The following is a 12,630-nucleotide window of genomic DNA, read 5'->3' as shown; positions in this document are numbered from 1 at the left end:
GTGGGTGGATCTCTGCATCCCCCTTGGATCCCCACAGGCTCTGGGTGGATCTCTGTATCCCCCATGGGTCCCCACGGGCTCTGGGTGGATCTCTGCATCCCCTGTGGATCCCCATGCCTGTGGGTGGATCTCTGCATCTCCCGTGGATCCCCATGGCTGTGAGTGGATCTCTGCATCTCCTGTGGATCCCCACACACTGCAGGAACACAACGGTTTCACCATGGTCTCACCACGGCCTGCAAGAGGAATCTTGGCACCTCCTCCCCCTCCTTCTGACCTTGGTGTCTCCATGTTGTTTCCTTCACGTGTTCTCACCTCCTTCTCTTCTCTGACTAGAAGCAAAAACCTGTGACTTTGTTTTGGTTTTCTTCTTAAATATGTTATCAGAGAGGTGTTACCAGCTTCTCTAGTTTTGGCCAGTAGCATGTCCATCTTCAGAGCCATCAGGGATTGGCTCTGCTGGACACTGCGGAAGTTTCCAGCAACTTCTCACAGAAGCCACCTCTGTGGCTCCCCACCTACCAGAAACCAGGCTGTGCAAAACGAATACAAAAGTCCATCAGTCTCTATAGAGAGTTTTCTTATTGTGAGGAAATATTTTGTGATTGCTTTTCCTCAGTTTTTCTCCTCAAAGCAGCAACTAAAGCGGTCATGTGTGTGGGTTTTAGTTTGGGTTTGTTTGGTTTGGTTAGTTTAGGGTTGTTTGTGGGTTGTTTGGTTAGGTTGCTGTGTTTGTTTGGTTTGGTTAGGGTTGTTTTTTTTTTTTCTTTCAACAGATAAGCACTTTGTTTATTTTATCCCTTTGAGAGCAAATGCCTTTCTACTGGAAAATGTCTTGTATATCAGCAAATGTGATAGAGGGATATCGCTTAAATTGCACCTGCATAAACTAACTCTGAGAGCTTCTCCAAGAGTACACTCCTCCAGGTCTTCCAGGGCATGAGATGTAAACATGAATTCTCCCCTCTAAGTATCTTGGCCTCTGGCCTCTGTTACTTGCACAGTGGTACCTTGTCAGTATGACTTGCTCTCACAAAATCTTCACTTGTCTGTGTCAGGAAAACTATTGCAAGTCATCTGAAACAGAGAGCATGAGGGAACCCACATTGTAGTGTATGCATATTCTTTCTTTCTTGTTTAAATGAAATAATCACTAGGATACTACAGTGCTTTCCAGCCCTCTTATCTCTTTTCCTCCTATTTCTTCTCTGTTTCTCCTCAATCCTTTGCATCTGTTCACATTGAAAAAAACCCAGCATATTACTGTTTGCTCTCAAAAGCCAAATGAACAGTTTGGTGATACTGGGTAGCTGGATAACAGATGTAACAATGAAATCTGCTTCTAGAGAGTGGAGGGAAAACCCCAACTTCTGCATGATATGTCTGCAGAGCTTTAACACAAAACTGTATGTCTCTAGGAGAAGGCAGTTTAGTTTGGACAAGCTTAATAAACTGTTCCATCTGTAATCAGATATAAATCTAGTTTCCTGGATTGGGAATGATTCCTAGTCATATGCAGCATTCAAGTTTTCCTGCTTGTGGTCTGAAATCCTGGCTGCTGCTTTGCTATGTAGAACGTCAGCGCTCAGCTTCTGAAAATGAAGCTTTAAACATAACACAGGGTTCCTTAGCCTTGTTTCTTGACAAGGTGCTCTTTAACATGTTGAAATGTTTGTGGTGGTTTTGTGCACACAACTGCAGAATCTCATGTAACAAATAATATTACTGGAAGAAAAACCTTTCCTACAGACATGGAACTTAACAGAGCTAGAGGTCATAAATTCCATTATTTTCTGAATCTTCCTAAGGACATGTAGCTTCTGCCATTTGTGGAGGCCTTTGAGCTCTGAAGATAGACTTGAATTGGTGCCTGTTGCCTACTACTGAAAACCATAGAAGGACAAAAAAACCTCTAGCTCTTTTAAAGGAGCATCCAAGTTCTGCCCAAACCTTAAACTCTCTTGCTTCCCATCAGGTCATAATCACTTTTATACTACTTTCTGCAGCTTAAACACAACTGAACTAATCATGCTGCACAGTTGCCAGCCTGGCAGTTTGCTTAGGAAGACATATTCAGCCTTCTGCAAGGACTCAAGTGCTCTAAAAACAGATGTAAAAGCTAGCCTTGTATCTGAAGCTTCTTATTTTAAGAGAAAAGCTCATCCTGTGGATGAGCTACCTCTTGATATTTATTACAGTAAGGAAGCTATGGTAATATTGAAGTTATTCCTTGCACTTTATTTCCTGTGCAAAGGATTTGGGGGGTGTGCATGTCAGCTTCATGGCAGTTAGTAAGTTCAAAACATGTATTATAACTTTACATTTTGCCTTATTAATGTCTGCTGCAAATAATAACCCATTTCATCTTCCAGATGCCTGTCCTCCAAAGGCATTTGGCCTTTCATGCACAAAGCAGCACAGTAACATGGCTTACTACTAGTATTGAAAGTTTTGTCTTAACTGTTGTAAACTGTTGTAAAACATCTGTGAGATTCTACTCACATTCCTGATTTTTAGAGTCTAACCTGAAAATATTTAGGTTTAGAGTGGGGTTTGCACACTCCCCCTTCTGGACCACAGAAAGAAACCTGCTTTTTATGGACTGTGGGAAGACAGACTTATAGCTAGACTGACTGTATGAGCAGATAGTCTGATGTGATACTTGACACTTTTTTCTGACACTTTCTTTAGCCCTGGTACGCAGGAATGCTGAAACTAAGCTGTATTATAGCTGTGTCCCTTTAGACTTTAGCAACAGAGGTAGGAGATAGCTTATCGCTCTTCCTGAAAATGCTGTTTCCCAGAATGTTCCTGTGCCCACATTCTTGTTCTGTTTAGCTTAACTGGGATGACTTATTAGAAAACAAACCACAAAGTAAAATAATCCATCCTATGAAATTTGGCTGTTAACCTCAGAAACAAGGTGTGAATCCCATGACCTACATGAGAAGGCTTAGAAAATGCTTGTGTCAACCATGTGGTGCCTCTGTGAAGCTTGTTTCAGTGTTTCTCTGTCCAGCTGAAATGCAAAGAAGCACTATTCCAAGTATGATACCTGTATAAGCAAGAATGATCCCAGGCCTTAAGCAGTACCAAACTGCAGGCCATCATGATTAGCTGTTGCATCTTAAATTCCTTTTTTTTTCCACACACTGAGGAGTGTGTCTCTAGCCAAATCTGACCTACAGAGCAGAAATAGTAGTTCAAATGATGAACACCAGAGCAAAGTCACCAGACTCATGGCTTGGCAGCATGTTTATACTTGGACACTTATTTAAAATATTCTGAGAGCAAATTGGTCTAGTCTTTATCTAGTGGATTTTTGGCTAGATGAGCAAAATACCAGTTGTGTTGCTGAAACTTTAGAGATGAAGCGTGGCCCTGTTAAATTGGGTATTTTCTGCCTGACTGTGCAGAGCCCACAGACTCAGTTCATAATACCCTTCACATCTAAGAAGTTTAAATTTCACTTGGGTCCTCAGCAGCCCATCATTGTTCCTCCTCTACTGACACATTAGGAGCAAGAGGAATTCCTTTTGATTTGTTCTTAGTCTCTGTTCCTCTTAAAATGGCCTCAACCTTACAGTCTGATTTTAGATGATTATTATAATGGAAACCATTGACCTCTTTGGAAAGTATCATCTTGTTCCTTGTGAGTACATCCACATAAACTGTACCATCCCTTCCATTATTGGAGAAGAATATCAGGAGCTGGCACATGTAACAATTTACGCTTCTCCAGGACGGTAGGTCTAGACTAGAAATTTATTATCACAGTTCTTCAGTTTTTGTCAAACAACAACTTAGCACTGTCTTATTTGTGGATCAGTGTAGGAACATGGTTCTTCTTCTTGAAAATGAACAGGGTTTTTGGCATTTAACTGTGGGGATTTTTTTTTTTAAACCCAGTTGAGTATGACTGCCTTGTTCTTTCCATCCCTTCTGTGTCCACAGCATTCTCTCTTCTCTGCACTCTGTATGCCCACTTTGGGGCCTTAAATTAACTGTTCAAAAGCAAGTGCAAGAGGCTAGGACATGTACTATCTCAGATATGTGAAGAAACAGAAGTGACCTCTGAAAAACAAAATCTGATGTTCCGGCCTGATAGAGAAGGAAATTGAACATACATAAAGGGGAAGTAAATGCATTTTCTTCTGTTGTTCTGTTTCTAGCTGGTATTGAATAATAGTATTGTGTAGACTGAAATTTCACTAAACAGGTGGGTCTTCTGATAGAATACTGTACATGGATGAGCTAATCTAGGTGTAGTGGGAGATGCAGAAGTGCTTTTTCTTTCTACATGGAGTTGACCTATACAAAAAATACCTGCATTCAAAACTTGCTGGGATAAGACAAGGAGTGTTACGAATAGATCTGTGAAAGCCAAGTTCATGTAAGCTTTTACAGTGCCCTCAGGAATGTTGGTGTCTAAACCACTTCAGTTTTCCAGTCACTGGCTGCCATTCCCATATGACTTACTGTCATGTACTGAAGGTATGGAGATAACAGTGTTCCAAAACCCAGCTATAATTGTGTGGAATTGTTGTCTGCTTAACATGGCTCTGTCATTGTGTCTTTGTGAAATGAATGGCAAAAAGCAATGGAACACCTTGAAACAGAAGGAGAAAGTCTACAGCACTCTGAATTTCCGAAGTAAAGCAATGGGGTTCTAGGAGCAGTATAGGCCTGGCTCTCAGGTCTCTAAGTTATGCAGGGGTTTTAGGGTTAAGTGCACCTCTAAACAGCAGCATTTCTAAATGTCTCTTTGTGTCACACAATACTTGTTGAATGGGAGTAGTGTGCCCACAGCATCACATGGGTTCAGGGTAACTCTTTGCAGAGGTGAGTTTATTTGTGCTTGGAAGACCTGGCTGAGCCAGATCTTCTGCTTCTTCATGGACTGCTGCTTTGACAGCAAAGCTATCTGGTTAAGCTGTACACTTGCTCAGGCAGGATAGGCGAAAACTAGCATTCATTTTCTGGAAACCTTAATATTAACTAGTTGCTTGTAACTCAGCAGAAGACTCCATGGTCTCCACAATAAAACAATACCTATGGAAATTTAGGCCCTCAAGGTTGAGTCCTGGATGTTTTCTCTGGCAAACTACTCTGTGGGGGGAGGCTGCCATCCAGAAGACTGAATACCAAGCTCCTGAAGTTTCTACTTTTTGTGGATCCAAACTGCTCTGTAAATGGAGTTGTGGAAAATCTCCTGGGAGAAGATGACAACAGTTGGAAACTTCCCAACTAATTTTTAAGCTCACATGCAGACTTCTAGTATAAAAAATTCAGTTGAATTTTATGTTTGGATGAAGTGAACTTCTTGATAGATTTAATATCTGTTTCTGGGCTGGCTGACTAGTCAAGGTGTTTGAAGAGCATGATTTAGCAAACTAATGTGAAGCAGCCTTACCAGATGGCAGCCTGCGTAGTTGTCAGGTTGCATTTCCAACACAGGCAGTTCGGTCCTACTTGCCTAGTACTGTAGGATACCAAACATGCTGCTAAAATCACCTGACTTCTGTATCCATAAATTCAGATGTCTTGAGGAATTCTGGGAACTTCATAGGAATGCATGAAAAGCCTGCTCTTGTGGTTGTTTCACAGCTGTATGCAAGAACCAGTAGCTCATGAACCTGAAAGTCTGATATCATACTGTATCTACAATAGGTTGTTATCCAGGCCTTGCTACACCTTGACCTGACCTACTTCAACAGATGACAAAGCTGTTTAGACTGTCCTGAGGAAGTGGGGGACAGAGACTAAGGATCTTTACTCTTTAATTTAGAAAAAGCTTTGAAACTTTGGAAAAATCTTTGTGGATGCTCACTAAGAAGTGAAGAATGTCTTGGCAAAACATGTTCTCCAAGCCACCTTTCCTGGCTAACCAGGAGCAGCTTCCTGTCCTCTCTGCTGTGGGACTGCTCAGCTTTATGGCAGACTGAGTACTGTGAGTAACAGGTACTTTGACAAAAGGCTTTGAAAGCAGTAGGTACCTGCTGTGACCTGGACTGTGCTGGTCTCTTATAATACTACCTCAGAGAGTTACTTAAAACATGGATGGGCAGCTACTTGGTGCCCTAAAGGTGAAGCTGATGCATGAGCCGCTGGTACTGAAGTCAGACACAGCTTGCTAGCTTGTTTATATAAAATGGATAATACTAGCCAGTGTTTCAGATGCTTGTGAGTATGATAGTTCTGCCAACAGGTAGAAACACAGGTGGCTGCATATCTCCTTTCCTACTAGGCTCTGCAGGACATACTCCTCTTCCTGTGGTAAAAGCAGACTAACACAAATGCTGCAGTCTTGTTTCCTGAACACCAAAAAAAGAAAAAAATTAAATCACCCAAGTCTCATGGAAGAAAGGCTGGGAAATTAACATGACATGGAGGTGCTCTGATGGTAGGATTACAACCTGAGGTATCTTGCTGTCATACTTCAAAGCCTGTCTCTTTCTAGCAATAGCATAAGACTTAAGCAAAACTGATCCTGCGTACTGTTAAACAAGGATTCCGCAGCTATATGTGTTGTTTCTAGTGCACTTACCTAGGAGGTTCCACCCTTTCAGGAGGAGAAATAGTTAGCTTCTAACTTGGCTTTCATCTACTGAAAAGTAGCCAAGTAGCAGGGTATGATGCCAGCTGTCTTTACCAGGGGAGGATCCTGCAGATGAGGCAGTATAGTGCAGTAACACATCATCTCTCCTTTCCCCACCACCACAGCTAGCAGCTCTCCTGATTTGAACCACTGCTGGTACAGAAGCTTTGCTTTATGTAGGTCTGGAGTGTTTTCATCCAATATAGAACTATCACAGCCTTTAGCACCCAAGACATTCCACTGGACCCATGACTGCATGAATACACTCAAGTGCAATGAAGTGAATTCAAACCTTCACAGACTTCTGTGCTGCTGAAAATGTGCAAGACATACTCGTATGTTATTGTAACTTCCCAAGAGAATTAGTGAGGAAAGTGCTATCTTCATACTAACTGGCTTGCAGCTAACTGACTGCAAGCTCCATCTTTGGTTCTTTTTCTAGATTCTCATATTTTAAGCAGGTTCCATCACATGCTTTAAGCTCTCTTTTGGAGAAGTTTTATTACAAGCTTTTGAGATCTCCTCTGGAATCAGGCTTAAGCTGTTTTTGCAAGTTAATTGTCCTACTGGAAGCTTAGAATATGACTGGCTGCAGTTCTGGTGCAAGTTCTACGTTAATGCTCAATGCACATGGGCAATGATGAGCTGTCTTTTACTTTGGAAACAGAAACAAATTTGTCTTCTGTGGTATGAAGGTATGAAGCTACTGTGGTATCCCAAGGTTTGCTTTGCTTTTTACTCTGCTCAGCAAATTCTCTTGTCTAGCTGAACTGCAGATTTTCTGAATCCATCTCCTGTTGTTAACCTTATCTTGTCTACTGCTTATTTTGTTTGTGTAATTTCAACAGAACTTCTTATCTACTGAGTTACTGTGCCATTGCTTCCTCCTGTTGTACATGTTCCTCCTATGCTGAGTCTGAGCGAGAACTTGTGTAGTTTGAAGTGTCTACCCCATGTCTGAACTCGCAAGCTGTGCCTTGCTCCTCCTGCTCTTTTGCCCTCCTGAGAGCATTTGAGTGCCTGAGTTCCTGTCTTGCTCACCTCCCAGTTAAATCTGAAACCATCTATTTGGCAACTGCTTCTGTACATTAGCTGAGGGAACATATCTAACCTCAGTTAGTACACAATAGTTTAGATTATCCCTTTCCCAAAATGTCTAGGCTAAACAATTATTTTCTCTTCTTCATAAGGCAGCCCTCAAGGTGAAGAGCAATGCTGCCACAGTTCTACAGTACTGCAACACACAGATGGCTCTTTTTTAAATCCCAGTACTCCCATGATGATGGGCAACGACTGGTAGAAATTTAGCTGTGATTTTAGCCATTATCAAAAGCTGACCTTTGTAAGTAACTTTACCTCAAAGCTCTTGCCTGTGATTCTGTACCTTTGGCTAAAGGAGCATGGATGAACAGAGGGGGTCTCATTGACATGTGATTGCTTTGCTAAGATGTTATGTTTTGTCTGGCCACTTACAGTTGTGTGAAGTTGGGTCTAGGAAGTCATTGTGTAACTAAAACACTTACAGTTAATGTGGTGCTTAGCTGTAGTGATGTTTCTCTGTTTAGCAAGAAGGTAAATCACTCTGTGGATAAATCAATTCCTGTGCTACTATTAAAAAAATGCAAACAAAAAACGGTCCTGTCTTCTCTGAAAAGAAGAGCCATTGATCCTTAGGACTTTCTCTGTACAACTTGTCACACACCGACAGCTTCCTCTGCTATAAAACCAGAGCAAAAAATGTGTTAAGTTGCTGTGATAATTATGCAAGTGCAATGTGAAAAACGCCAATAATTTGTTTTTAAAATATTAAAAGTTTAATAGTAATAAAATGGTTATAAAAATAGTAATACAATTAGAGTAATAATAATTTGGACAGTTTGAATTAGTACAATATGAGACAATAGAAACAGAGTTACAGATGTCCGGGTACCTTTTTCTGGGCAGCACAAGCCTGAAAAAGGACACCCGTTAACAAAGGATTAACCCTTAAAAGCAATAGCCTGTTGCATATTCATACACTTCATACATGATGCATAAATTACATTCAAACAAAGGATTCTGTCTGGTTATCGTCAGCTTCTTCCTCTGAATCCTAACAGTGCCTTCGAGGTGGGAAGAAGTTTGTTTCTTCTGACGAGAGGGCAATAAATTCTTTTTCTCTGAAAGATTTAGATGTCCTGTGGCTGCTATCTCCCTGTGAGTCCTTTCTTTAAAAAAAGTATCCTACATAGCATAGTTTCTATTTTAACATTTTTTATAACCTAAAACTATATTTAACACACTACTTAAGAGAATTAATACAGCATTACTTTCTAACACAACACATATAATATTCATTTTAATATTTGCAAAAAGCCAATCACAAAATACGCATTTTTCATATGCAATAACAACTGTTATGGAGTAGTTGGTTTGTATTGAAGTGTGAGATATGAAGGTGTGTGGATGTACCATGTTAGCTATAAAGTTGTTTTGCTGTATTTTTCTTCCTAAAATAGCAACTTACTGGATCTTTTGGCCTCTCTCTTCTCTAGGTGCTGGATGACACTCTTTGGCTGGGGAGAATGGGGATGAGGGCCTCTCCAAGGAAAAAGTAGTGTTTTCATTTGCTTTAGGACTCCAAAAGGGAGGTGTGCCTAGTCTCTTGTGCGGGAGAGTATAATCTGTGACTGTTGTGTACTGCAGTGATGGCAGTTCAGACTCTGGCTGCTGTCAACATGTGTGGAGGTTAATGGACTGGATGGGAGGCCTCTGATGGAAGTTTTGCTCCTTCCTCCACCATAGGAGTCTCCAGAGGTGAAAGCTAACTGCATTCCAGACAACTGAACTGTTGCCATTTCACCTGAAACCTGTCTTATAAGGTCTCTTGATTTGCCTAGCTGTTTTGTTTTCAGTCTAGGTTGGCTCAGTCTCACCAGGAAGTGTTGGTTCAGCAATGCTGTCATTCCTTAGGAATTGAAAGCAGGTTGTTCTGTACTTAGGGAAGGTATATTGGTAATGTGCTTTATCCTCAGCTCAATGCTTGAAGACTTTAGTATGTTGCCCAGGTGTCCTGGAAAAGTGTGGTCCTTGGGGATGCTGAAACAAACAACCCTTATAATATATCAGAGAAGCTTGTCTGTGGTGTCTTTGAAAATACTATGTTTTACCTTGAGTCTGTTAAGCTTATTAAAAACTTCCTTTTTTTTTTTCTCTCCAATACAGGATCTCAGCCTGCCCAATGGCACACCCGTGGACACTTCTAGCCCGGCCTCCTCCTCATCTCTCCTCAACAGACTGCAGTTGGATGATGACTTGGATGTGGAAACTAGAGACCTCTTTGTTACTGTTGACGATCCCAAAAAACACGTGTGCACAATGGAGACGTATATTACATACAGGGTTACAACAAAGGTACGAAGCAATATTCTCTTTCCTAGTACTTCCTTCTTTGTGGAATAACTGGAGGTCATGCTGGATATTCACATCTTGCACTGTTTTCCTATCTTAAGGACAAGAACTGAGTGTCTTTTGGTACCTTGTGAATGTGTTGAAGATGTGACTTTTCTTAGCACAACTTATTTCAGTATCTGAAATTGTGGAAAAAGCTTTTAACATGTCAACGTAGGTTTATTATTTTTTTGTCTCTGATTCCTAAGAATCAGAGTAAACTTGCAAGGCCAGTTTCTTTCATTAACTTCACAGTTTGTTCATTTAAGTAATCTGACACTCACTTGGTTTGAGTTCCCTTAAGGTGAATGTGCCTTGTTACTCGTTCACTGTTAATCATCTCACTTTTTTTGTCTATCCTTTTCTGAAATGCTTTAAGCTTGTTGCTGGAAGTGTTTTCTACATTTCCTCGGTTATCCACTAAAATCATAGTCTTGATCCTCAGCTGTAAACTAGCTTTCATGCAGTTGCTGGTTCAGATAGCTCTACAGCTGATAATAAAATGAAGTAGCCTAGGAATGCTGCTGCCAACCAAAAGTGTCTGGAGATTATTTCAGCACCTGTTGCAGTTCAGTCATGAATGTAATCTATATATATTTATATGAAAAGTGATCTGAAAAGTCCACTACATTCACAGCTAAAATATTGATTCCTCTTAACTAATTCATTCTTATTATAATGAGCTCCTAGGTGATGTTGACATCTGCTTTGGGCACTTGTAGTTACCAAGGCAAAAGGTGTTTAGTAACATTACTGGTAATATACTTGATATATTTGTCCAGAAAGATTAACATTCCTCCAGCCCACTTAGATGGCAGTATGTACTGGAGCAAATATTTTCCATGGAGATAAGGAACATTTACAGGCCACAGATAATTTTTTTCCAAATGTCCACTTCAAAGTTTCACTTTCAGACTGCACAGGACAAAATGGAGTTTCTCCAAAATAGTAACTATCTCTTCCTGCACATTTAACACAGCTCTGTCATTCATTTCTACTTTTAACAGTTTTAATCTTGCAGGAAACACTGTATCTTTTTTTACTTGGAGCAGTTTAGCCTTCAGCTATTACTTCATCAGAAGGAATAGGAACCACAAAATAAAATGCATCTTCCCATAGAGAAATGGCTAAAATTGGCTAATGTTTCTCTCTTAAATTAAGATTCAAATTATTCTGCCAATATAAAATATTTCTATATAGTGGCACCCTAATAATGTTCCTATGCTTGGAAATCCTAATGTTCAAGGGTTCATTTTCTTTTTAAAGCAGAAACATGGCCAAGGTCTTTACCATATTTAGATCAGAAGTATTACCAAACTGTGTCTCTTTTCTTATTTAAAAAATAATTCTATACTTCTGATTTTGATGTCTACCTACCTGTCTGTTAATACTTGTTTTATTTTGGGTCTCATTGTAGCACGTGAATGTGCTATATCATACCATTGCAATGCAATTATGAAACTGAGTAAGTTGTTCTTCTGAATCATCATGAAATCCTCATCTATTTAGTTTTATTATTTGTGGAAACTCCTGGTTAATCTCTAGGGTCACAACCTCTAGGACTATCTAGGACTATCATTGTTCAAGACTTAACAGTATTAATGGTGTAACTCATTCTTCCCCTACAAACAAGGTGTCTTCGGTGACAAGCTAATTGCCAATTAGCCATTGAATCTGCAAGCAGTAATTAAACATGGCAAAAAAGCTGCACAAGAATAATCCATGGAGTGAGATGAGGAGCCTTCGCAACACCTCCCTTATAGCCTTGCAGGAAAGAAATTTGAGGCCTCTCTGGTGACTCTGAATGAGGAGGCAGGGACAGCTGGGTTTTTTTTCTTTACTGGAGAATGCTTCTGGAACCTCAAAGGTTTGGATAAACATGGGTCATAGAATGAGTTATTCTGAAGACTGAAAAGCAGCATCACCAGGGGAGTTGCTAATGCTGTAATGTGTGGTTGTGACAGGATACCACTGTAGGGAAGAGTGTAGACTGATCACTGTCTCATTTGTGTTGTGTGGGTGTTTTTTTTCCCTCTTTGTTTTTACATTATTCATTCTAATAGGAAAAAAAAATGTCTTGCAGTATGCCCTGTGCTTTTCATCTTCTCATACCTTTGTCAGCAGGTGGTGGTGACTGAGGAAGGGTCAAAACATTGGCTTGCAAAGGAAGACTTAAGAGTTTACTTGATCCTGATTGTGTACCTGTTTTCACAGCTCCCTAATAAGAGCCAGGTAGCATTCCCTAGCCTGTCTTGTGGATGAACACATTTAAAGAATGTAATGGTAATCCTCCAGCTAACAAGAAAGTGATTCAGGACTGACTTCCTTGATTCTCTCATATCCTGTGTTCATCTTGCTAATGCAGTTACTAATACAAGTTAGTAAGCAGTTTCCTTACACAGGGGGGCTAGTGAAACTGTAAAGGTAGGTAGAAGTTGTGATGGAACTTAATGGGTCATGACTGTGATGATTGAAGTGTCTGTGTGTCCTTCAGATAGATGGAGGTGCATTTTAGGGAGACTTTACCAAACAGAGTTCTTTTTTAGGAAGAAAGAGGAAAGTAAAGCTTGACCATATGTTATGTAGTCATCTATCCTAAGAAA

At 40.3% G+C, this 12,630-nt stretch overlaps 1 protein-coding gene across 1 annotated transcript in view; it reads left to right on the top strand.

The window, feature by feature from the left end:
• SNX30 (sorting nexin family member 30) overlaps positions 1-12,630 on the top strand; it is a 52,841-nt gene that overhangs the window by 11,827 nt on the left and 28,384 nt on the right. Inside the window, exon 2 of the mRNA XM_036403537.1 lies at positions 9,803-9,991. Within this exon, the coding sequence (XP_036259430.1) occupies positions 9,803-9,991 (189 nt within the window). The remainder of the gene's footprint in view (positions 1-9,802; positions 9,992-12,630) is intronic.

Source organism: Molothrus ater, chromosome Z (assembly GCF_012460135.2).
Source record: "Molothrus ater isolate BHLD 08-10-18 breed brown headed cowbird chromosome Z, BPBGC_Mater_1.1, whole genome shotgun sequence".
In the NCBI taxonomy this organism is placed as follows: Eukaryota; Metazoa; Chordata; class Aves; order Passeriformes; family Icteridae; genus Molothrus; species Molothrus ater.
Note: the sequence above shows the minus strand (reverse complement) of the source record. Positions and strands in the feature narration are given on the sequence as shown.